We start from the raw sequence: 26,076 nt of genomic DNA on the forward strand, positions 1-26,076 counted from the left end.
TTGTCATTTTTTTCAGTTCATTATGTTCTGATAGGTTTGTACTCTTAGCAGCCTAACACGGTGAATGTTGTGATTCAGTGCAACCAGCAATCCCAAGTCTCTTCTGCACAGCAACAAAATAGTCCGTTCGGAATTTGTGCAGGTGACTCATTTAATTCATGTTTGATGTGCTGTACTTTGAATGTATCCTTAACGATGCACCTTTTTGTTCTTAATCATGTTTCTGATTTGGTGACGGAACTCTAGAAGATAGGGAAAGGTAGGCTGAGAACTCAGTCTCAGCTTTGCGCTTTGTGCGTCTGAGCCTATTCTCTATCCAGCTCACCTAATTAAAATATTGAATAGAACTGGAGTAAAGCCTAGACCCAGGTGGAGCCCCACTGCACTAGCACTTCCATTTACAGCAGTGAACCATTGTTTAACTACACCCAAAGAATACTTACTTGCTCTGTATTCTTTCATACTTCATCAATATTGCATTTCCCCAGCATGCTTGCGAGCATATTACACCATAAAGTGCCAAGAGATTTATTTAATTCCAGCAGAAATATGACATTTCAGTTTCTAACGTGTTTGTAAGGCTTGAAATTAGATTGGTCTGACAGTTTTATTCTTGAAAAATCTGTTCTTTTTTATGCTGAGTTTCTAGTCGTTTGGTTTGTTTTTCCAGTTCTCTCTTCCACCACTTTTTCCCCATTCCCTACCCCAAATCAAAGTAAAGCTTCTGAGTCTTTTTGTGTTGTTTTGTTTTTTAAGCTTGGATTGCATTTATCATTTTCCAGACTTCTGGTATCTTGCCCGTGCTTAGTGTATTTTGGAAGATAACCTCCAATGGCTCTGAAATTACTTAAAGGCTAAAATATCTTAAGGTGAAGTTAATCAAGTCCTGCTAATCTTGGAAATTCACTTAACTAAGCTGTTAATATAATTTAGACTGTGACTCTTTGTTGCTGGTATTAATAATGGCAGCCAGCTGTTCACACTTGACTTTCATAGGGAAGACTAGTGAGAGAAAGGGATTAAATACTCTTTCCTTCAAATGCTTTGATAGCTTTCTCTCTCCATTACTATCAAATCAATGCTTTCCTTAATCTCTACTTATGTAAACACATTAGTTCATTCTGTAACTTGTGAGTTGTGATGCTGCTTGCTTTGCTTTTCAGCCTTTCATGTTTTTGTTCCTATTCTGGAGTTTGCCGTTCAGTTATGTGATGCAAGTGCTCTGTGCTTCTTTCTTCATTGAGATTATGAACTCTTCATTGAGCCCAAGTTGGTAATCTTTCCAGTTCTTGTAGTCTGGGTTAGTTGGCACTTGTGCCTGTAGTATTTTTTTAATAGGAACTGTCACTACTTCACTTGTTTTCCTGTTTTTCTCTTTGACTTGTCATCTCTGAGTTGGACCTACTGTCCAACCACTGTTGGACCTAGTGAAATGTCTTGTTCTGGTTTTGCTCTTGTCCTGTTTCTAAAGGACCATGAATAGTTGAACACATGGTCACTCACCCACGTTGCCTTCCAAGTCCTTGCAGTTGGTTTCTGAAATCACTGGCATGTGTTTAAACTTGTAAAAGTAAATGAAGTACATTATTTAAGTACATACTTGTATTAAAAAGTTTCCAAATTTACATGGAGTCAGTGGTGCTGGTACAAGCTAGAGTAGTCAGTGGCCAAACTTTGAAGTGGTTCGTACAACACCAGTGGTTCACATTTTAATGCTTGAGATTGTATGCTGTTGAATATAAAAACGTAATAAAAGTAAATCGGAATTTTTGGGGGGCTTCTACTACTTATTTAATCAGGAAAGTGTTACTGAGGTCCATATAAACTGTTGTAGTCACCTTTGTTTTGATATCCTTGGTCAAATATTGCAGCTTTTTATAGTTCTGCCAAGGGGAAATTCCATTGTGAAAGCAGAACAGGTAGGTAACATGCAGAAATACATCAGAAAACCTTCTGTACTCAGGGGCTGACTTGATCTAAAAACCTGAGATTGTTTGAGTCCTTTGCGTTGTTCCTTTGGAGGCTGGAACTGTTGAATTCAAGTAGCTTTTAGAAGATCTTGAGGCTGCTGTGAGAGAAGCTTCCAGATATGCTTAGTTCGTGTGAATGTGTGAAAACAATTAAGTTTGGATGGAGAATGAGCAGCTACCTCTTTCTTATCTCTAGACCATCACAACCTGTGAGGGAGTCCTTTTAAGGCCCAAAGGTGTTGGCCTTAATTCAGAGAACCAGTCCTGCAAATTATTCTGGTGTGAATAAATGCAGATCGGTTGCTTGATTCCCTCTGGGTGCTGTGGGAAGACTGGAGGTGCCTAGGAGGAACAGTGCTGACTCTGCTGGAGCGTTAAGAGAAGAGCTTGGGTCTCCATCGCCTTACTCGAATCGTTCATGGAAGTCTTGATCACTGTGAGTGAGAAACAGAGAGCCCAGAAAAACTTGTATCAACTTAAAGAAATACTTGAAAGGATTTGTATAAGCTTCCCTGGTTTCACAGATTTTTATAATTTTTTTTTTCCTTTCACAATTACCTGGAGTTCTGGTGACAAGGAGAAACGTGAGTGGGGAAGAAGTGAGACTGGGTTGATATTAAGTAAAATTACTGAAATAAAAACTCTTCTAGAGATAAAGTGGTACTGTTTTGTAAAACAGCAGGATAATAACAATGAAAACCACATCTTGCACTCTGGAGAATTCAGCTGGAATTAGAAGCAGTTCAGTGCTAGCTTGGTAGAGCATTTATTTGGAGAAACTTGCTTTGCTGTTACATTCCGAAGTCAAAACAATGTGTGTTAATTCCGAGAGTTCATAATAACTTCCATCTGTATGTGAGCACAAATTGTTTCAATCCCCATATTTTCTATTTGTAAAATTGAATCCCTCACGAAGTTCAGAGTAGCTTTTGAAGTTGGATAATATTAGGTAAGACCATAAATTTCCAGTTAAGATTTCAGCTCTTTGACGCTAACGAACATACAAATGTGTTATTTTTTTCAAAGGGAAATTAGTGACTTATGTCTAATAATATCAACAAAAAAAAGAAAAATCCACTGTCATTCCAGAGCATTGTCAAAGGTGAAGCACAATACAGTTGCTAAAAATGGGAGTGAATTGGTCAGCGCTCAAAAGCATTAGGCACTGGGAGATCATTCAGTAGGTAGCTGGCCCCACAAACTCTGCAGCTGCTGAGTTACAGATGTGTGTGGAGTATCTGAGGAAGATGAGGCTTTAGTAGGAGAAGGAAATGAACTCTTGCATTGGTGTTCACAGTAGAGGAGTTGAGACTACACCGTGAAAACCTCCTGTTATGGTGGATGATTATTAGGAACTCACTGAAGCGTTGTGAGGCTTTTTGTGGGTGATCAGCAAACACACAGCGTGGGCAAGCTAGCATCTCTCGGAGAATTCTCATCGCTCTGAACACAAAATGCATGTGGCACACAGCTCAGCTAGGGCATAGACATGGACCTTGCTAAGCTGAGCTCTCGCAAGTCCTTTAGCACTGGTCTTGGTGCTCCAGGTTTTTTCCTCTCAGTTCTTTAAAAAATTTTTTTTTTAACCTTAGAGTGTGTGGGGTGTGAGAGTGCAGTGGCTTTGAGTTTCAAATCTCAAGCCTGTAGAAAGAAAGAAGCTTTATTGCTGCTTTTTTGCTATCTCTTTCCTTCATTCTCAGAGCCTTGATTGCTTGGCCCTGACTTCAACGTAGGTTCTTCATTACATATGAAGAGATGATCTTATTTTAGTGACCATCCTTCTTGAGGTGAGTCCTTAGGGAGCACGCACGGTGTCACTACCGGAGAATACCTGGCCTGAAGTTGTATACAAGATGATATTACATGATCTTTCCTGTCTTGGTCGTTATTTCTAACCCATGCGTATGTGTTGTGTAGCCATTGAAGAGGGCATGACCATCTTGTTCATGAAATTTCCAATTTCTTTAGGTATTCAAGAGGTTGTCTCTTGCACAATACTTGACAGGCACTATTCCTCGTCCAGTTGCAGGATTGCTTGGAGAGGAAATAATTGTGTTATAGCTGTAGAGCTAGTTTCTTCTGGTCCCGGTCAGAAGGGGCTTTATTGCAGCTGTTTTCTTGCATGGGACAATCAACTTACTTGCAACTCTGAGCATCAAATGATGATTTGGTATTTCAGTCAGCCACCGAAGGGGGCAGAAGATAATTTGTCTCTTGATCTTCTGGATTTCTTATTCTGACTCTCAGCCCAGCTTCGCCATAGAACCATAGGCCAGAGCTATGATCACTGCGAGACCCCTTCTAGTCTTGTTGCTGTTGTGACCTTGGTCATGACCTCCATCTGGTTTTAGTGGATGTGGCCTCAGAAATGGTGGTTTTCTGTCCTTGTCTAAATTACTGGCTCTTGAAAGGAGACTCGCAAAACCGGGTATCAAATAATTTGGACTGTTCTACAACTCTTTGATTTCCTAGAGCCAGCCTAAGGAGTGAATGTGTCTGGTCTTACCCCAGTTCTTCGCTGGTGTTTGTCAGGGAGGCTCTGCAGTTGGTGGCAGTCAGAGCATACCTTCCCAGGCATCGCTTCCAGGTTTTGTGAAATCTTTTTGATTTGTTACACTGCATGAGTTAAAGTGGGGTTTTTTTGTGTTGTTTTTTTTTTTTTTTTTTCTGTTCGGGCTGAATGCGTGCTCACGATCACCTCACAAGGCAAGGCTTCTCTTCTGATCCACCCTTCATTTGTTTTGTCAGACAACTATTGAGTGATGTTAGACTGATACTCCTTTTCACATTGGCATGATTTGCTCAGCCCTGGCCAAAGAATAGTTCTGCTTTCATCTGACAGTCATTAGCAACAGATGAACTTTGCTATTTGACACGAAAAAAATCACTCAAACAATCTTTTGTCAGCTCCCCCAAGGATGTTTGTTTTCACATCAATGCAATACAGATCCAAGCAAGTAACTTGTGTCTAGCCCTCCTTTTGTGCGTCCAGAGTTGCTGTGTCCACATGGTGGCAGACAACATTTACGTGCTCTATGTAACCTGCTAGAGAAGTTGATCAGCCAATGCTGCTCTCGTGGGAATGGTGCTTTTTGGTTCAGTTGCTTGTCTAATGCACGAGGTAAGTAACATTCACAGAAGCGTAGAAGAAAAGCAAAATACTTCTTGACGTATTTTAGTTGCAGTCAAACTGATAGCTCTCTAATAGCTGCATGGAATAGAAGTTGAATGCTTATGTACTAGTGCCATATGTAAGAAAGGGAACTGAAATTTAGCTCTTAAACGTGAAATGAGGCAAGATGTTCAGTTTCTGGCTCTATTAGACTATCAAACATGTGAGAAAATCAACTTTATAATAGAAACTATTAAACTTTTCCATGGGAAGTTGAACGGCAGAAATGTTAGGACTAGAAATTTGTTTTGGCAATAAACACTACCGAGCAGAAGTGTCTTTAAGAGTTCTGTGGGTATCCGTGTAGATGCAGTGGTTATGACCCTTTGAGTGTAGGATACTGTGACTTGCACACTACATCTTTTATGAGGCCCCTAAACTAAGATCATAAAACGTACAGTTCAGAAAGAATGCACTGTCTGAATTTGTGGCCAATTTAACTGCATAAGGAAAAGTGTTCTTGAAAGAGCACAGGTTGAAGCCAGAGTAGAGTCCTCATCTTGTAAAGTGCCAAGCATTCATTTTAATGTTAAGAGGAAGGGACTGCACCTGAAAAACCACAAAGTACCTTCTCCAGCTGCGTAGAGCCAAAAGCTTTTAGGAGAGGTTTCATTCCTGAAAGTCTCCTAGGGTAGCAATGGGCTGATACCTAGCCAGATCATTTAGAATTGGGGAATTTACATATGTTTTTTGCAAACTTGTTGGAAGGCTTGCTTTCTTTTCCTTTCCTATCGCCCATGCCAAGATAAAATAGGTTGAAATGAGACTGGATTAGCTGTAACAACAGTCACCCTTTCATTCAGATGAAAGCCTGCCTATCCTTGCCTGTAGGCAATCTGTACTGATCAGCAAAGGCCAATGTTAACTTGCTCCGTGGAGGAGCAGATCTTGGCTCTCCAACCTGTACTGAGCACGGCACCTGCAGCTTGAGCCCAGGCAGTGCTGGAGGCTGAGCTTCTTGCTTGGGTTGCAGAGAGTACGGAGCAGATGAGGTGGGGTGAACAAGGTGGTTGGGTGGAATAGGAGAGGTGGCATCACCAGCTGTGCCTAGAGTCACTTCTCCAAAATAATTTTGGGGACCACCCCCTGCAAGCACGCTCTGTGTGTTAGATCACTTGTGTACTCTGTAGCTGTCATCGTCTCTGCGCATTAACTCTTCAGCCTGCTAAGTTTTTTTTAAAAAAAAAGAGTATGTGTTTAAAATAGAACCAAAATTTAGTAATCAAAAGGAAAATGGATTCCTGATATAGTTAAGCTGACATAAACGCGTGTGATTTGCCAACTTAAACTGCTTTGTAGTGTATATATAAGCACTACATTTTGAAATTGAAAGAGATAGGAAAGTGGAAAGTCTGTTATCAAGCCATGGCACAATGTGTTAGGCTAGGAAAAAGATGTAGTGTATAATTTTTCCTAGCAAGTAGGGTGTGTGCTCTGGAGACAAAGCTCGACTTTCAGATACTTTCAGATATAAAGTGTTAACACTTGTGGAATTCATGGACCTCATTTGCAAGCCTGTCTCTTCCTTCAGGAGCCTTCTCACTTTCTGTGATGTTGCCGTCTCTTAATGGGGGAAAAAAAGATCATGCTAAAATGCCTATCGGTTCCTGAAACCTTGCTTGCTTTAATACATAAAAATTACTCTTACCTGTCATTAGGAAGCAAGTGACAAGCTGTGGCTTCTTTTTTTTTTTTCCTGAGCTTTTGTTATTTTCACTTCTCCATCCACCCACATCCTTTTTTCTTCTGTTGTATAGTTTAATATGTATGTTTTGTGCTCCATGAGGCAGGGTTTGTCTCATACTTCTAGGCATAGGATTTGGCACATCAGGGCACAAATCCTGTTTTGAAAGCTTTGGGTATGACAGCTGCTTAATCATCCATAAATGCCTTTCAGGCTTATACTGTGGTTGAAGTTTAGAGCAAGTTGTTCTCCAACAAAAGGAATAAAAGTGTCTGATATGTATTGGCTCATTTACTTTTTGATCAGTCCAGAACGCTTGGAAATCCACAGCTTTAAAGTATTTGTTTTTCAAGAGACTGGAAATACTAAAGGGGCTATTGTGTCTTTCTTTGCTGGCCTCGTGTGTAATTCATGTGAATATTTCTCAAGTTAATATTGTGTAAATAGAAAAAACAGGCTCTGGTTCAATTTAGCAAATACAAGTTGGTAGTTGTTTTCAGGAAGGCCATTGCTGAACAGACCTTGGTTTAATGTTCCCTGACCTCAGCTTTTAAGTTTGAAATATCGTCCATCGTATGAGAAAATATTTTCAGTATTGGTGCCTCTTAGTGCCATTTGGTGTTCATTGAATGGTGGTGTTACCCTGATGGGAAGCAAGTCTTACACAGGTTAAACTATTGATTCTGTACTCCTCGAATGAGAGGTTTTCCCATTTGATTAAAAATCTAATCTTTTTTAGAAGTCAATCTCCTTTGCCCACTAAAAGTAGCATAATGGATAGCTGGGAAGCAGTTCAGCTTCGGTGAAACATGGGGCTGGGAGCTGAGAATCCCCAAATTCTTCCTACATTTAGACTCTGTGGCATGGGCTGAATCACTTGCTCTTTGAGTAATGCTTTCTCGAAGCAAGAGCCTTTTCACTTGAAGGAGCAGGTTTTACAAACCTGGATGAATGCTTTAGGAAAAACTGCCAGAAGCTCAATTTTACCCATTTTAAAACAAGGGCTTTCCCAACAGAGCATGAAAGAACAAATAGCTGAAAGACCTTGTGTTCGCAATACTTAATGGAGTGCATTGTTTGTGTACACTGAAATAATTCTGCAGGTTCCTTTCCCACAACATCTTAAGGTACAAGGTAAAGCTGGACTGATGCCAAATGGGAAAATTGCCTGGTTTTGGAGTGGATTTACCAAAATATGAAGGCAGTGAATAAATGTAGGAGGAGTGAGTAGCACCACATGCAAATTTCCAAAAACTTACTTGGAAGCTTTACTATATTGCTCTGAACTGTCATCAAGTGATGAAACCTTATCACTAGCAGAGAGGAGTTCACAGGCGTATGCAGATGGGTGTGGGTGCTCGTCCACCCCCGAGCTGATGGAATAGCCCCGGTGTGGCCATGCAGCCTTTCAGCCTGGCTGATGAGTTTGGGCTCTGCGCTATATTCACTCTGATTTCCAGCCAGGACAAAGTGGGTGAGTTCTCTGTACCTACCTGTGCACTCCTGAGACTATTGCCATTTAGGTGTATATAGGTAAAAAGGAAAGTTCAGATGTTCTCGTGCAGTGCAAAATTACGCTTGGGGAGCTAAATGCCTAAAGAAAACATCACGTTTAAGATGGAGGTACAAAACATTACTTGACTTTCTTCTTCTGGCTTTTGCACATCTGACCTTTTGTTCTGTGCCTGATGTAATGATTTTTAATACAAAAGCTCAGGATGAATGAGGTCATAGGAAGTAAGTGTGCCCATGTCTTATAATCCAATAAACATCACTTTGTGATACCGAGCCATTTTAAGAAGTTCTGACCTGAACCTGGAAAGGTTATGCTGTATAGTTTCATCTCATCAAGCTATAATGCAGCAAGACTACAGCCGAACAGTAAACGTGGTTTTAGTTATTTGAGTGCTTCACTGGGGAAGGGGGGAAGCTTTTCCGAGGCCAGTAACTGCTCTATCTTCTAAATTGCTTTTTTTAATGTTCTTTTTGTAAAATGGTCATGGTATATGAGAGGCACCTTTATGGGCAAGGGGGCTCATATATGTCGTTTTTATAATGAGCCCACTAACCACCAAATTTTACAGGAATAGTTTACTTATGGAAGTGGCTGTTTCCCCCAGCCCGTCTTTGACGATGGTTTCCCATATCCTTACTGGGACACCAGACTCGAACCATGAAGGCTAATGTTTGAGACCTCTCTGGAGGGGTATTGTGTTTACTCTCAGGAAGGGCTTCACGAATATGAGCGAGAGAGTCCTGGAGGAAACGCAGCTTTTGGCTCATCTAAATGTTTAGTTCTACAGTGTGTTCTGCATGTACTCAAACACGTACTCCTATTTCCTTATTTTCTTGTGGTCTATCTCCAATAAACACTCTTGCTGTGAAACCAAAATCCAGTATTAAATATTGCCTATTATCACATTTCAGTTTTAAAAATTAGAAGGAAACTACTTCCTAAATGTTTGGCAGAATATTACAAGTTGCTGAGCATTAGCATCCAGGCTGCTGCTGTGTTTGAATAATGATCAGACTTTGTATTTTGGTGGATGTGAGGGGAAGAAGCGGCTTAATATAATTGTAAGGCAAATCAAAGAAGGTAGAAAGGAATTAGGTCTGTTATCAGATGAGAATATAGTTTCCCTGGTCGCTGCTGAATCACTCCTGTACTTAGATTTCATGCATGAATTTCCCCTGCCTTTCAGATGGACGTGAATTAAAAATCGCCAGGCTGAGAGGAGAGGAAAGGAGACAGGCTGTTCTTGGGGTAGCAAGAACCAGTGGGTGAGAAAAGGTTACCATATGAATTTGATGCAGTTTGTAAGAACTGAATCAGTTAGAGCTCCATGCTGACCTAATGTGTGCAGACACTCAGCCCTAACGTAGAGATCAACATTTCCTAACTGCAGCATTGACTGTCTTGGACCAGTGACGTTGCAGCATCTCAACTGTTAGTTATCACTGTTACAGATCAAAGTGAAAGAGGAGGAAAGTATCTTATTTGATAGCAGCCTCTACCTTGTAAATGGGGGGGAAATCAGGCTAGTTTAAACTAAGCATGTTTTAAAAACAACAGTGTGATTGTAAGCAGCCTTTGAAGGGACAGCATAAAATGGAGTTGTTATCTCCTGTTACTGCTTTGATTGCTGTTTGTATGCCTTATTTGTTATGGCTAAATCAAAATTGTGATGGGAGTCCTTTAAGATGGTTTTAATGAAGGCTTTTTTAAGCACGCTGGGTCAGCTTGAGGAACTTTAAAGCGTGTGCCCAGTGGATTAATGAAGGACATGGGTCTTCGAGGATGTTGATGTAACTTGTTTTTCTTGTTGGTTTAGTGCTCTTAGAAGAATTGCAAAGTCAACATCTGCTTTTCAGGGTGGACCTCTGAACAGCATTGAAATCCACTTGGGTGAGAGAGGCAGGCGTTGGCATATCAACATACAAGTCAGTATTTCCATAAAAATAGCTGTGTATTTGAGCACTTCCTCTTGTTGGGATGAGGGCTGTCACTACTGTGGCAGTCCTCTGTTTGCTCCTTCTGAAAGCAAGATTGAGGACTTGAAGACTTGTTATAATCACAGTGCTTGCTATGTTGCTTTTTTTCTCTCCTACTTCCCCAAGAAGCTTTAAAAAAACAACAAAAAAAAGCCTTGGTTAGATTTACTTCCAAACGGTGATAGATGTATACTGACAGTCTTTTAAATATGAACAGTAAAAATGAATTTTAAACTTTTAGTTTTGAGTTAGGCTATCTAAAGAGCTAATTGATACCACAATGTGTTTCACTAATGTTAAGCTTAAGGGTTTTTCAGTAAACCCACATAGCTGTTCAGAGCTAGAACAACTAGCTAGATTTAATAAAACAAAGGCAAGCAACATGTTAAGAGTGCAAATAATCTAAAACTTTATAATTTCCCCCAAAAGGTATAAACACACACAACTGTTTATATAGCAGCAGGCATTATTTCACTGATCCCCCAAGGTTGTTTATATAGCAACAGGCATTATAACAACACTTTCTGTTTTCATTATTGCAGTGCTTAGTCATCTGAATCCCAGCCAGTGCTCCTTCATACTCTGAAAAGTCATCCAGGATCTTGTAAAACAATTAACTATGTCATTTTATTAAAACTTGCATTTTATATTTCTGTCCCAGCATTTGACATCCTCTGAAAACCTTATGTAAATGCTTGGCTTCTACCCAATACTGCGAACTTGATTGAAAGAGCACTTTTGCTTCTATTTTTGTTTGTGGGTTTTCACATTTGTGGAGCAGATGTCCTTTTAAATGCTTGATGCTATCAAGGAAAACTGCTTATTGAACTGAAAATAATTCAAAATTGCTCTTGACTGCCTTAACAGTACATGAGCTTGCATAGTGGAGTAGTGGGTTGGGTCCACCTCTTGTATAGCTACAGACGGTGCTACAACATCAAGGACCAGTTGCCTGCAGTAGAGACTAAGGGAAGTACAAAAATGATGGAGGTTTCAGTGCAGACCCGCGTATTATGCATAACGTGTACTGAAGTGGCTGGTATTTTGAACTTTATTAACGTAGTCTGAGCTGTAAGACGACTTCCACATGTCTTAGAACAAGATGAATATGGCTGGGGAAACAATACGATAAATGATGAACAGATGAGTTCAGAATTGGAGTCACTCTGCGCTCAAAAAAAAGGGTATTCCAGTCCAGGTACTCTGTGGTTTCTGGCTGGAAATAAATGTATATGCTTGTATACCATTAGTCATTAAATACTGTTACAGGAATTAGTATAGGAAATGGGCTATTCTTCTTTGCACGTCGGTGCAGGATATTGTTATTTTTCTTAAGAGGCAGTCCCTTAGTGGCAAAAGCCCTAATTTTGATCTTGGGTGCAGTCTGATATTACCCAGAAATAGAAAGATAGGTAAATGGTTTCTTTTTAAGCCAACTTATTTGAAAAACTGGAATAGTTCTAGTACTTCTTATCTCTTACTTCATAAGAGAGTAACTGAACTTTGCAGGTTTATATTTTAATACGTTAACAACTGAGATAGATAGCTACACTTGTCATGATTTGAGGAATGAATGTTTTTATCATGGAATTGTTACCTTTAGGAAGGTGGTAACCTTTTAAGTTGTCTGACATGATTTTAATGAAGTATACTTGTCTGGTTGACAAAATAAATTACCTGGAAGATGCTTGGGTAGCAGGAGCAGGTTTAGAGCCGCTCAGGGTGGAGCTGATTCACTGCTGAACACTGACAGCTTCCTTCCAGTAGAAGTTCAAACCATTGCACAGAAGGAAATGCTGGTAGAAACTGGAGCAACTGAATTTATTTTTTTTTTTTCCCCCTCTTCCTAGAGAGTCTAAACCAATTATGCCCAGCTTGTTACGAGTTAACTTTAATTTTTTTCTCATGCCTCACCTACAGCTAACACTGTGGTTGTGTTAGCTCGAACAATTTTCTTAGTCTTTGATGGAAATTAAGTGTTTAAACATTTTATTAGAAAGCTAATACAAGTTTTAAGAATAAATCTGCCTTTCACTCTGAGAATTGTTTTAAATGAAGCTTGTGTCAACATTTATAGTTTGATGTTGGAATAAATAGCAAGTATAATATAAGATACTCACTAGTATGATAGGCTGGTCTTCTACAGAGGTAGAGTTGGCCTTAATATAAATTTAATCTCCTCTTTCTTCAGATTCTTTTGTACAGGTACTTCCTGAAACTGTCTTAGGACAAACAAAAAACTCAGATTTTACAAAAGCAGCCTAGGCAGTTACCTACTGACAGTTATAAATACTGGCTATCCTCTTTTCAAAGTCTTTTCATAATGCTGAAATTCTTACTACACTAGATTTGGAGAGTCAGAGGTTTGGGAATACAAGTTTTCTGAGAAAGTAATCAAATTGGATGAATCTAGAGTTGTTTTCTAAAATCTTGTAGAGACATGAATATGTACTTTTTTTAGTTACATTTGACTAGCTACTTCTTTACATCTCTAATTAAATAACTCTGAATGATGTCAGTCAACATAGAAGCCAAAGTAACAAAGGACAGTACAATGTTGAAACTTTCTCTCTTTGAGATGAGTAAAAGGAATTAATCCGTGTAATTGAAAGAAATTAAAATGAGATTTTTTTTTTCCTTAAATATCAGTACCCTTAAGTTCTTCTGTCTTGAACTGTTCATAAAATATGATGCATCTCATCTGCTACATCTTGTTTCTGTGGAGTACGTACTGCTAGTAACTGGTATGAGAGCAGACTCAGACTCCTGTCTGAAGTGTCTGATGTCTTTAGCTTATTTGTTTTCCAGTTCATGTTTACTACGTGGTTTTGTTCAATCAAGTAACGTTTCACACAGCACTGTGGAAAGCAAAGCTGTATATAGGAGCTAAATACTAGTAAGGAAATGGCAATTAATACTTTATTACTTGAACATCATTAATGATTTACTCAGTCCCATGGAGTATACACAGTCATAAATGTGAACACAAATCTTGGACACTCGTTCACTCAAATTAAAACAGGCACGTTTTCTTTGGATGGCCAGGTCTGTAATATCCTGAAGGAACAATCTAATCTTTAAATAAAATGCTGCTTTTGCAAACGATACTTGGTTCCTTTGGAAACTTAGCGTGGGGCGGGTGGAGATGGGTGATGTTTAATAGCAACAATTGAAATTTGAACTCAGTTTCTTAGGAGAATCAAGACAGCACACGGTCACCTCTTTCTACTTTTGTTTTCCTACCCTTTTAACTCTCATGAGCAAAGCAGCTGTCTTCTCCCTACATTTTTCTCTTTTTAAAATTGATTTTGATGTTAAAGGGTACTTGTGTGAATCCTACTGTAACAGGTCACAGGTGATGGTTATTCCTGTTGTTCAGTGTCTTACTATTTATTGGATGAGGTGGAGTAACTATCCCTGTATGTGTGGTGTTGGCTGTTAAAAAATATTAAACTTAAGGAAGGGCGTATGAGAAATGCTTTACTTTTGGGGGGAAAAAAACCTAGTTGTTACTAATGATGCAGCATTGTCAGAGGGTAAGAGTAGGAGGAAAAGGAGTTCTGCTCTTTTAAATAAAAGAGAAATCTCATTTTTTCTCCCTCCATGCTCCCGTTTGCTGTGCGCTGTACGTGTAGTGGGTTCTAGCACTCAGTAGAGGTAGAGAGATTTCTTTTTTGGGGTATGTGAGACTACTGCAGACCACTGCGAAGCAGGAGTTAACCTTGTTGCATTAATGGGGAGGTAATTTTGGAATCAGACTAAAACCTGGGAAATAACTCATAGCTCTGATGCCTCAACTGATTCCCCCCCGCCCCCCGTCACTAGAAGGCAGATGAGTTTTTCAGCACCTTCTGGGTTTATGTATAGGTTTGTTTTGTAAATACAGCATCATCAGCTTGTATTGATACAGACAAATAAGGGAATATTGCTTTGGTTTTAAGCTATTACAAAGCCAAAATAGAATGCAGTTTATAAAGTTAAATCGTATTTTTTTTCTAGAGGTTTCACAAAACTTTTGCATCTTAACTTTACTTACTGTACATCTCTACTATTTGCAATATGAAAATGTGTTTTAGCAGAAACAGTGTTTTTGCTCATGTTTTGATACAAGTCTCGCACGCATTCCTCTGATCTTGGCTGTTGGAAATAGGGAGATCCCTTAATCCAATTCTTTTCATGCTCTGAAACCTTAGAATTTAAGGATGACTATAAAAAGGGGTATTCTATGAACATTTGATTGTAGTAGGAGGAACAAATGTAATGTTTTTGATTTCTTTTTTTTTTCTTTTTTATTTCTTTTGCCCCAGGCTAGTTCTTTGGTTAACCAAATCCACTGTAATCCCATCAGGAGAATGTGGTGATCGTTTAGTAATTTATATTGCATGGTTGTCTTAATCCAGGTTCTGTCATTGTAGCAGAAAATATGAATCCAAGCCCACTATATGACTTGGCTGTGTCCATATGGAAATAATAAACTGTGTAATAAATGGCCTCCTGTTGTACAATGCAGTACTGAGGAGGATCTTCTTCCAAAGCAATTTTTCTTTCTAAAACGCAGGCAAGCATAGAAATCATTCCCAATTTCAAGAGTCTCTTTCTGTGAAAAACTGATTGGCCCATTGTTTGGGAGAATTCAGAAATCTTTCTAACTTAGAGGATGCTTGCCTACACCTTACTTTCATGAATTATGGAAACAGGTGTGTAATTCTAAAAACCAAATTTAACTTTGAGTGGGATTGTTCCATGTTTCAGCAAGTAGCGCTCTCAGAATCAAATTTGTGCAGTTACTGTATGTGTATATTGGAGGCCAGCTGTGACTTCTAGAGGCTGTTAACATCTGCTGAGAACTGCGTATTAAATTGATACTGCTTCATTCTGATAGTCTTAAAGATATTGGAATTTAGGGATTTTTTTTTTCATATTTCAACCACACGAGGCATAAATTTCCCTGCAAAGTTTCCCTAAAGTTTTGAGATTCAAACTTGAAAGAAAGACAGACTTTTCCCCTTCCATGTGCCGTTTTCTTCAGAGGTATTTTTAGTTTGGGGACTTATTTAAGAAGTAGTTTATAATTACCAGCAGTGACAGTTATGTCATGTGTACTTCATTTGATAATCTGAGGGTAAAAGCAAGTTGCGGTTTGAATGGAGTCAGTGTATTGGATCTTTTACGCTTGCACCCATATAGGAGTTAATATTGGGTTAAAGTCAATGTTTGAAACCTTTCTCTTAGCTACATGGCATTTTATTTGAATGCTGGGTTTAATTATAAGAATAACTGCAGCAGTTTAAATTTTGATGTAAACTGTATAAGGAACACAGATTTAGATCAGTTTTGTGACAGTATGTATTTTTACTAGTTGATATTACTGTAATAATTCCACTACTGATTCCAGCATACATCGATACGCCCAGGATGACAGATGACACTTGCACACAAATAAATGTTTTGATTCGGTGAATGTAGAACATTGTTGAGATTTGGCCTTTTCACTTAAGGGCTGTGTTTTTATTAAGCTGTGAGGCTGCTCTCCTGTTACGGATAGGAACCGGAAAAAGTGTAATGAGGTTTAACAGTCAGATTGACTGATTATTTTGTCGCTGTTCTTGGGTAGGTTTTGCTAATAAGAGGTTATGGGTATTAAATGGAACATTTCCTTAAGGGGAGTAGATTGCTTGGAACTGCTTGATAACGCTACACTTTCTTTGAAAACCTAGTAGATTAACTGACCATACTGTTATATTCATTGGAATCTGAGATTTGGAAAGTGGTGCTAATTTTAGTGTTTTCTGTTCTTGTAGCTTAGATATCAACATGGGCTGAGTACTCCAGATCTAAGGCAAACTCTTCCTAACCTGAAAAACTTCATGGAGCTTGGGCTAATGGTTAGATGGTAAGTATTTTTTTGTAATTAAAAAGAAAGAGGTGGATGCTACAAAAAATGTAGATGTAAAGATTTTTCACAAACAAGCAGCTCCTCTTCACAAGAGTTAAGCATGCTTGGTGAAGATTGTGACTTTCCCAAAATACAGACCATGTAAAGGTCCACAACATTCTACTATTTTCTTCTGCTCTTATAATATCTTCTGCAAGATGGGCCTGCAACACTTCTCAGAGGTGTATGGAGCAGGAGGGAAGACTGTTTGAAAAACAATGTCCTTCACTAGAGGGAGGTGAATTAGTCGTTCTCTTAAGACTGTGTCTCAGGTTTGGTAGCAGATGCATCTTCTGTTTTATGATAGTCCAGGAGAGTAGAAAGGCCTAACAACCTTAGGAGAACAGGTCTTAGCCTGGTCAGTACCTGGCTTCCCATTGTTTTAAATGTGTAATTCAGGTGAGCTGCATGGGAATTTGAATTATAATCCACACAATTTGTGTTGAGTGTAATTGCCGCTAATTAAAATAGCTGTTGCCTGTTGAGTGTTGTTGCTAAATGGAAGCTACATTAATAAGTAACTGAAGGTTACAGTAACCTTCCAGGGAAATCTTGAGTGCTTCTGCTCTGATTCACTCTGGAGCATCCAGACTCGCTCTCCACTGTCTGTGTAGAAAGTCAAAGCAGACTGGTTTCTATGTTATAAGACCAAAGTTAATGTAGGCTTATTTTGCAGCAGTTGTTTGAGGATGAGGCTTGACCAATTCTCCTTAAACCCACTGAGATAAACTTTAGTAAATGTGGAAGGCACAATTCACTACCAAGTGTATTTCTGCAGATGTTAGATGCTTTGTAGTCTCACTTTTTTAATTCATGGTCTTTGAATTGTGTGTGCTCATGCAGCCTCTTACCTTAAGGAATTATTTTGTCCTGCATTCTCATCTTCATTCTTTGGGTGCCCGAGTCCCACCCAAACATAGCATTGTGCTGTTTTAGGATCCCTAGGTTAATTATTCACTGCTCCGAAGTTGCACAGGTCTTGTGTGGTCCCTGTGTCATACCTGGCCCCATGCAGATGCCCTGGATGCTCCAAGGTATTGAAAATACCATCCAGTCTGAGGTCACCCCACCAGGTTTTGCTGCCAGATGCTCTGGTGATGGATATGGACTCCCTCCCTGCTTCAATTGGTCTGAGAAATAATTTCTTTTGGGACATATTATGCTAAATTGAGGTGAAAAAGTACTTCCAGTCTTCCTAACAGAAACTAGTTATTCCTGATAAGATAACGAACTACAAAGCACTGATAGCCAAACCTTAATATTTTGGGGGTAGTATATGGCTTTTATGGGAGACTCAAAACTAGGCTTGAAGTAGTTTTTAAATCTGGTGTGAAATGAAACTAAACATTGTGGCACTGGCCCTTCTTTAACAGTGGAGTTAAAGCTTTCTAGTGCTATTCATATTATATCTGAATTCTTTGCATGTTGAACCAGCAGAACTAGCAAAGCATTTTATTAGCGTAATGCAGACTAGTCTCTTGCCATGCTCTGCATGACAGGTATGGAGGCAGCAGAGCATAAGGTGGGTTTTTGTAGTGATGGACATACTTGTCTGAAATGAATGCAGAATAAGCGTTATGGGATAAATAGTTTTGGATTGAAAAAACAGTGGGCAAACTGCTGATATACAGCCTTCTCTTTTTGTACCCATTTCTGCAACTTTCCAAGGATTTTACTATTCCAACGGCGTTCTTACTGCTGTATTTTAGTAGGGTCCTAAAATATTGTGAAGCTCTAGAAGTCTCTTCTTTTTTTATTCTTTCCTGCAATATGCAGAACATGGGAAGAACAACACATCAGTTCTAAAGACAGTATGTGATCACACATCCTTTTATACAAAAACAAGCCTTTTGTTATTGCTCCATTTGAAAATTATAAGAGCAGGCTTCAAACAGAGTTAGTGCCTCGGAGTAGCACAGCTCAATATATCAGACCTTTGGGACAAAAATTCTACCTTGGTGGGTAACAGGGATGAAAATCCTATGGGACGTCATCATGCCACAGCTCTTAGCAGCCCTTATTTCTGTGTCACTCTTTGCCTTTGTTATCTTTCATTCCTTGCACAGAAATGCTGATCCATGTGAACTCTAAGCTAGTGTCCAAATCACTTACTTCAGGAGGAGAGTCTTGGCAAAGGAAAACAAATGCAGGAGCAGAAAAAGTATCGTCTTTGAGCAATACTGTAAAAAGTGTTGCTTGATGGAAATTCAACTCAGCCAACAAAACAGTGGAAGTAAACAGGCCCTGAGAAAAGGAAGCTCAGTCCCTTGTGCAGTTTTATTCTGCCAGTAATTTCAGGCACAGCTGAAGAGATTCTCCCTGCTTTTCTTCTTGTGCCCTAGCGAGATGCATAAAGAAGAGCTTTCTTCATCGGGAAAATATTACTGGGAGTTTTCGTGTGGTATCTATCACTATGATGTAAAAAATCCTAAGGTGATGTGTGGTCCCCTAAGCAAATCTGAAAATGAAGGGCTAAAATACCTAAACCATGACTTCTGTAGCACTTGTGTGTACTCATCAGTAGAGTGGGAGGGGTACGGGTCGTGGATGTCTCCTTCAGTCTTGAATAAGCAGAGGTGGGATGACTCTGGGTCATGTTAAATGGGAATCATTTTCAAAGCATCGGTATCTGTTCTTCCCTTCTGGTGTGTGCTGGCTTTGAAGAACTGATAATGGAAGCTTTAGTTACGCCTTAGAGGTTTTGCCATCATACAACCAGGGTTTTTTTTTCCTATAGGTGATAAACAGTCATTAGCGAGGCAAAACACATTTTTTTACTGGATAATATTTCAAAACATATAGGAATATTAAGCATAGTTCTCTGGGAGTATCACATTCCCTCCTTCCCCCCCCATGAATGTCTATGCCTCATTTCCTTCTCACCTCCAAAACTTGTATGAATAGTTGTTCATTTGTAACTTTTTTTAAGGCTAATGATTCTAAACAATGCTTCTTAGTACTTCCTAATAATATAAATGGAAATGAGGCTTTACAGGGAGTCTAGCTCAAGGGGAAAACTGGCTAGACTTTCATAATTGGGCATTGCAGTTGAGCACATACATAGCGGAGTACAGATGCCCACTGTCTTGTGGGTAATATTTGATTACATATATTTAAACAAGCATAAAAGCCACCAGCTGTTAAAATGAAGATTTGAAGGAATTTTTTGTTTTCAGGATACCGTAGGTGAGTCATCTGATACTCTCTGCCACAAACCATCGTCAGTAAAGTATTTCCAGGTTATCCTTCACTGGCAGGATGAGAGCAGGAACATATGAGGCAGTGATGGGTTTTTCTTATCTACAGATTCACTTGCACTGCCTAGTTTGTTTGGTTTTGTTGTTGCTGGTCTTCAGTTTCCTTTCTTAGCGCTGTAGTTGGGTTTCACTGAATTTAAGTTCTGTCAAATCATAATCACACTGGTAAAAAACAATTCTTACACTGTACTTAGTTTCTCTTTGAACAGGACTCGTTTTAACTCCTAGCCCATGCATCGTCCTCATTTTGGCTTTTGACTAGAGACATCTGTAGTTCTCTGCAGTCTGGAATGGAATTGAATCCCCGAGATATTCAGGGTAACTGAAATACATAGTTATTTCAGGCTTAACCTCTTTCTCTGATAAGCATCAGTTTAGATTTGAGTACAAAATAGTTTCTTTACCCCTTCAGATTAAAAACAAGGAAAACAAAAAAAAACCCTACAGCTTTTGTAGAAGAGCCCGCCTATTTCATCCTTCTATCAGAGCAAATTTTTCTTTAAAGTCTCTGCTTCAGGCTTTCATGAACTCCATTGTTCTGGCTGGAGCTCTGGGGCAGCCCTTGGCCCTGTTGAAGGTCTGCAGAGTCCAGTGCCTTTGCATCAAGGTTTAATTGTGTTGCTGCTGGATCCCACTGCCTGGTGAGATTTGTGTTGTTTTGGTTTCTCAGGCATGACACTTAAATGATTAATACGTGTTTTCACATCCCAACACACGTGATTTATTGCAGCAAGCTTGCAGGTCTACAAGCTCTGCTTCCCTCTTCATATCTCTCCTGGCACCTATATTCTGCTGTGTTTACTTTTCTTCCCCCTTACCCCTACTGCAAAATATTATTTGCACTGTATATAGACGAAATCGAGACAGATCTGTTGGTTCCCGCACACACTGTTATGGAGGCTGCAGAACTGCAAAAACTTATTTTTCTGAAATCAGATCTGGATGTTGACTCTGAAGGTGAAAGATGATGAGCCAAAGTTGTTGTTGACTTAGGCTGTCTCAGTTGTGGTCCCCCAAATCTTTTCTGTTTCCTTTTGGGAATAATTCTCTCTGTTTCCAGTTTTTTAGTCCTGGAGTCTCACTGGCTTCCAGAAAAGCAGCTCATTTTTGAGATTAGCTTTTGCTGATGCAAAAGGCCCTATGCAGTTTTTCTCTTAAATTATTTTTCTTTTGAGTATGCAGTTTACTCCAGCTTTTGAGACCAAATCTCTACTTACACATCGGCTGTACATTTTGAACACTGTTTTATTCCTTTTTGCATGTTCAGATTTATCTTTCACAAGTCAGGCTCTTTAGATCAGGGTTGCATTAAATCAAGAGACTCTTTCATTTTCTCTCCTATGCTTCAGCTTAATTTTATTTACTCTCTGTAACTTTTGAGGGATAGTATTTGTGGTTATTAATGGCAAGTAAAGAGCACACTGCAAACTGGAGCAGTCCAGTGAGAAGGAGATTTTTTTTCCTAGTGAACAGATTAGACAATAGGCTTATCTAATGCTGGCAAATACGAGATACTCCTTTAGAAGGTCTTGTCTGTAGCCAGGGAGATGTCCTTTTCAGCCTGCATTTAAAAGCTTGACTCGAAAATACTTGCGTGCCAAGGCTTAGATTTGTGTTTCAAAGGTATGTCTTGATTCATATACTGCTAGATTCAAGAGGAGCCTAAAACTTAATGTTTAAGAAAATTCTGGTAGCTTAATTTATGAAGATTATTTTTTTTTTAAATGTATGTCAGAATTTCTTAGCTGCCAAAAGACGCAATTTCACCTTAACTTCATATTGGCAGCCTCCCTTTGCAGCCCTGTCACTATTGTGCGTTATTTAACCAGTAATCTCTAAGAAGGTGAGAAACTATTATTGCTTTTTAGCACAGTTGACATGATATTGGCTCGGAGCTGCGCTTGGAGCTTCAAACATTTCAGATGGCTATAAACCAACTTAAACACCTTCATTTAGCGTTCTTACTGCCATGAGGTCATAGTTTGCAACGAAAAAGATCAAATGGTGTTTAAGTTGTTTTTTTTAAAGTATTCTCATACCAAAGAGCTGTAGCTGTGGATTTTGGCTTTTGGCCAGACAATCAAGATTTAGTATTTTGACCAGCTGTGATCCAGTAATGTTCCTCAGAGGAAACATTTTGTGGGGAGGAAAAGATACATATTTGAGCCTGTGAATTGTATTCTGTCTCTCGTACTGCTTTACAGTTTCTCTGAGCCCCTTGCAGACAGATTAAATAATCACGATTGAATCTGACTGAAGAAACTTTTTCTTTTTATCAAAACTGCAAACAGATTACAACCAGCATCTGTTCACTAAGAAAACAACTTTAGAAATGTTTGTGTCCTACTTCAGTCGCTCTGTCTCGCCTGTTTACAGCATGGAGTCTGTGTCTTGTGCCTTAGGTCTCTAAGAATGCCCAAATGGACTAATTATTAACTAGTGAAAACTAATATTTTGGGGAGAAAATAGCTACTCTGTAACTTTGCTGCCAGTAAAACGTACAGCTGAAGTTAGACTGTTATGAATTGGCTTTTGAGATTTGGATGCAATTGAAACATTGAGATTGGTGATGATGTAATTCTCTTATCTATAATGTCCAATAAACGTGAGGTTTCTCTTCTTTTCTTTTTTTTTTTTTAAATTTAGAAATCCTGCTTCCTGATAGGAACTATATGTACTCCTATACGTAACCAGTTCTAGTGTGATCCAACTTGATGACTAAAAGTCATTAAGGCGTGATGACAGTTCATCAAATCAGTTTTTATACTCCGCTAGTCGCAGGCCGTTCTTTTTGGACAGGTGTCCACATCTGTGTGCTGTCTCAGAAGACCGACCCAAGTAATTGTGGCTGGAAGCTGAACCAGCTCAACCCTAGTCATTCACGTCAAGGTTGTACCTTAGAGTAAAGGGCTACACTCCTGCAAGCCAAACTCTTTTCACTGGTGACGATACCTTACAGTCTCTAAAGTTTCTGGGCAATTGGATGATAGTTTTCTGATGTGACTTGCTTTTTTAATATATTTTATTAATTCCATGAGCTGTGAAGCTGATAAAACATCTCTTTCTTTGCCCTGATGCAGTGCTATGAATTCTGGTAACAGTACAGTCTCTTCCTCAAGGAAAATGCAAATGGAATAGAGATCCTCCGTCAGCTGCTTGTTTTCATGAAGATTTATAGCAACCTAGTATTTCTGAGCTGTGTGCCTCTCTGTAAGCATTACTTTGGAACCAAAACCTCAATTTGACTTCTCATCCTCACCTAGAGGGAGGTGATGGAACAGGAAAAGACCGCTTGACTTAACTGCTTAACCCACTGTATCTAGAGCCATTTTGGTTTTATTTTACTTGCCTGCAAGACTATGACCATTGTTCTACTTAAAAGTATACAGAGAGCTATTCATCTTCTCATGTTTGCCTTCTAGACACTCGTCACTCAGCCTAAACTAGTTGCCTAGGTTGCCCCTGTGGTCAAGAAGAGGCATCTTGAGAGGGTGACTTTCCCACTGATCATAAATGACTCTCAATAGGGTATTACCCGCCCTTCTCTCCGGTGCTCGTTTTCTTTCTCCAGTGACTAGAGCGTAGGCAATGAACTCTTAGATGGCTGATCCCCAAAGTCCTTCATGCATATTTACTTTTATCTAAATGCCTTAGATAATATTTGATAAGCAGTGAAGCCATTCTATTGACTTCATTCCTGCTTTCTCAGATTTGGGCTGTTATCCCCATATTTATTCCTGACTGAAGCTAAACCCATCCTATTCATATTTATTGGCAGCAATGGACAGTTTCAGAAATCTGCCCACATATGTCTCCAGCAGCTTAAAACCTAGTTGTGCAGTCCTAAGTAAGGTCCATTTCATTGCATGTAGTTTAAGGAACCTGGCTGCAAGTGCTTTTTGTTCTAATTCATTAGTTTGAATGCTTGCATGATAAATGAAGATCATTCCTGCTTTACTGCCCTATGGGGCAGCCCTTATGTACTCTATTAACTGGGAAGTTATTTTGTAGATGAGGGAGATTAGCTTTGTATTGCTGCTACATTTAGGCTGTTAGATCACTTAGTATAGATCATTCTGCCAGTTCAACTTACTAAGGAAGGGAAGATTTTTTTTTTGGCTGCTAGACTAAAGAGGTATTGTTCAGGCATACATAACATGTTAGCTTGAATAGCCTTGTCATAACAAGCTCTTTAAAAACTCTCCTGGTCCTGCAAATTAATTAATTTCTCACCCATTTGCCTGTAAGGCCTAGATTTACAAAGGAATTTAGGCATGTTTCTTATTAGGAGGAACTTAAATTTATATGCCCACCGGAGCAGTTTGTAAAGCTGCTTCTCTCGAGCTAATTAGACACCACAGTTTTCATGTTGGTTTACTCAGACACTTAAATTTCTTCTGCTGCTGCTTCTTTCTTCTGCTGCATAGAAAAGTTGCTGTTGCACCTAAATTGGGCTGATCAGCGCTTGCTGAACGTAATTTGGAGTTTGCCAATTAAGCAGTCTTATGCCGTACTTAAGTCTTTGCCCTTTCAAGAGTCTGATCTAAGAGAAATGAATTTGAGCAAGTTTGAAGCACAGTCCAGCACAACAGATAAGAGTAGCAGGTATTACTCGTTCAGATGGTGAAGAGGCTTTGCCTTGGGTTTGATCTCTCCAAGAATTACTTGCGTTTTGCGTGATGGTGTGCCTCTGCAACTTCAGGAGCTAGGATTAAACCCAGGATTGCTTTCCGCTGCTCTTTCCCTACACGTCCTCCTCATCTGAGATGGCTCTTACACTTGTGAGACCTTGCATCTCGTGCTGCAAGGTGATAGATTCAACAGGAGGGCCCACTCCAAACCTGTCTGTAGGCTGGTGTTCAGGCCACTGTGTTTGTAACTTGTCTGAACCCTCTTCTGGCTGCTTACATTTCAGGCAAGAGCTTTTATCACTAAAATACTGTGTAAAGAGTAGATAGCCTTGTGACTGTTTTGAGAAACACTCACCTGTACTTAAATCCACAAGGTACAGCTTGAAATTCATCCTGGATTAGATTTTAATCTCTTAAATGCCTATTTCAACCTGTGGATGGTTGAATAAAATCCAGAGAAATGGCAGAATTTCCTATAAACCCTTCTTGTCGTTGTCCCTAGATCAGGAGATAGGAAGCCCTCACTGCTGTACGGGGTGTTGCAGACCTGATGCTTTGACGTCAAACTCTTCCTTTACTTTGCAAAGGATACAGTGTCTTGTACCGTAACTTCTGCGCTAGCATATAGGCTGTTCCAGCTGTCGCTGCTGAAGTCCTTGGTGAATCTGGACCCAACAGTCTGCAGAACAACTAACGTGATACATCCGTGCATCTGCCTTCTGTTGTACATGGAGGGAAAAAAGTTATCCTATTCTGCCTGTACATCTTGTATTATTCCTAGTCTTGCTTTTTTTTTTTTTATTTCAAATGTATGGGGTTGTTTCTCTGGAATCTGCAGTCCTCCTGGGTTCCAGTTCAGCAGGAATACATTCCCATTTGACTCATCCCTGACATCTTGATAGAAACCAAGCAGAATGATTTTTATCGTTACTGTTGCAGGGGATGTCATACTGGAATCAGTTCTGGGAATAGCCCATTTCTTTTGGAAAGGGTTGGCAATAAGTGGCCTTCGAGTTTGAAAGGAGCTTGTATGAGAATGGCATTCTCATACACCTCACCTTCTATTTGAATTGCATACATGCTCACTATTTTAAATGGTATTTAGACAACTGATTTGTCAAATAGGTCCAGACTTAGGAGCACACTTTTTTACAGCTCATTCTAGAGCTGCAAAAAGCAAGTGTGTTGCCCTTTGGATCTTGAATTGACAATACAGTGCAAACAAAACAAAGCAAACTTCAGCAACAGGGTGTTTTTTCCCAACCTAAAGTACTAGACTGAGCACAGAACCCATCTCTCACTTTTGCCTATCTCTCTTTTGAGCCTCCTTCATTTAGAGCCACAACGTGATGGATCACCACAGTGCACGTATCTAAGCCCTTGTAGCCCAAAGCTCATAGCTCTCCTGCCTGGAGACTGCCCTTTGTACTCCTCGAGACTCATGGCAGGCTTAGGCTTCTCTTAGCAGCAAGACTGGTCCCAGCCTGTGCTTTGGGCTCAGTTTTGTAAGGAAGAGGGCAGGAGGGGAGGCCTTTCCTGCCCAGTTCCATTGCACACAGCCACTGCTTGTCCTTGTTTCTGTGCCTCACGGTGGGACGTGCATCTTGCCACATCTCGAAGACGTGCAGATCGCCATGTTACATGCTATCCTGCCCAAATAGAAGGGAGATAATTCAGCTCTGCAACATCTCTGTGTCTGGAATGGGAAAGGCAGCAAAACCTTAGATATCTTGCACTGAAAAGCACCATCTGCTTAATTGCAAAGTGTCTTATAATTAACAGTGTCATATATATGTCTTATAATGAACAGTGATCTGTAGTAATCAGTTATCACTCGTCCATGAGGAATTAGTACACAAAAACATAGGATGATGTGCCCTTGGACCCAAAGAAGTGTCTTGAATGATGTCTGGCTTTGTGAATATATGCACATCT

The 26,076-nt window shown here is 39.6% G+C and overlaps 1 protein-coding gene across 1 annotated transcript in view; it reads left to right on the top strand.

The window, feature by feature from the left end:
* The window catches only part of UVRAG (UV radiation resistance associated), a 98,725-nt gene that overhangs the window by 66,967 nt on the left and 5,682 nt on the right, over positions 1-26,076 (top strand). Inside the window, exon 14 of the mRNA XM_050902689.1 lies at positions 16,120-16,211. Coding sequence (XP_050758646.1) covers positions 16,120-16,211 — 92 coding nt within the window. The remainder of the gene's footprint in view (positions 1-16,119; positions 16,212-26,076) is intronic.

The sequence above is a fragment of the Gymnogyps californianus genome, chromosome 1 (assembly GCF_018139145.2).
Source record: "Gymnogyps californianus isolate 813 chromosome 1, ASM1813914v2, whole genome shotgun sequence".
Lineage (NCBI taxonomy): Eukaryota > Metazoa > Chordata > Aves > Accipitriformes > Cathartidae > Gymnogyps > Gymnogyps californianus.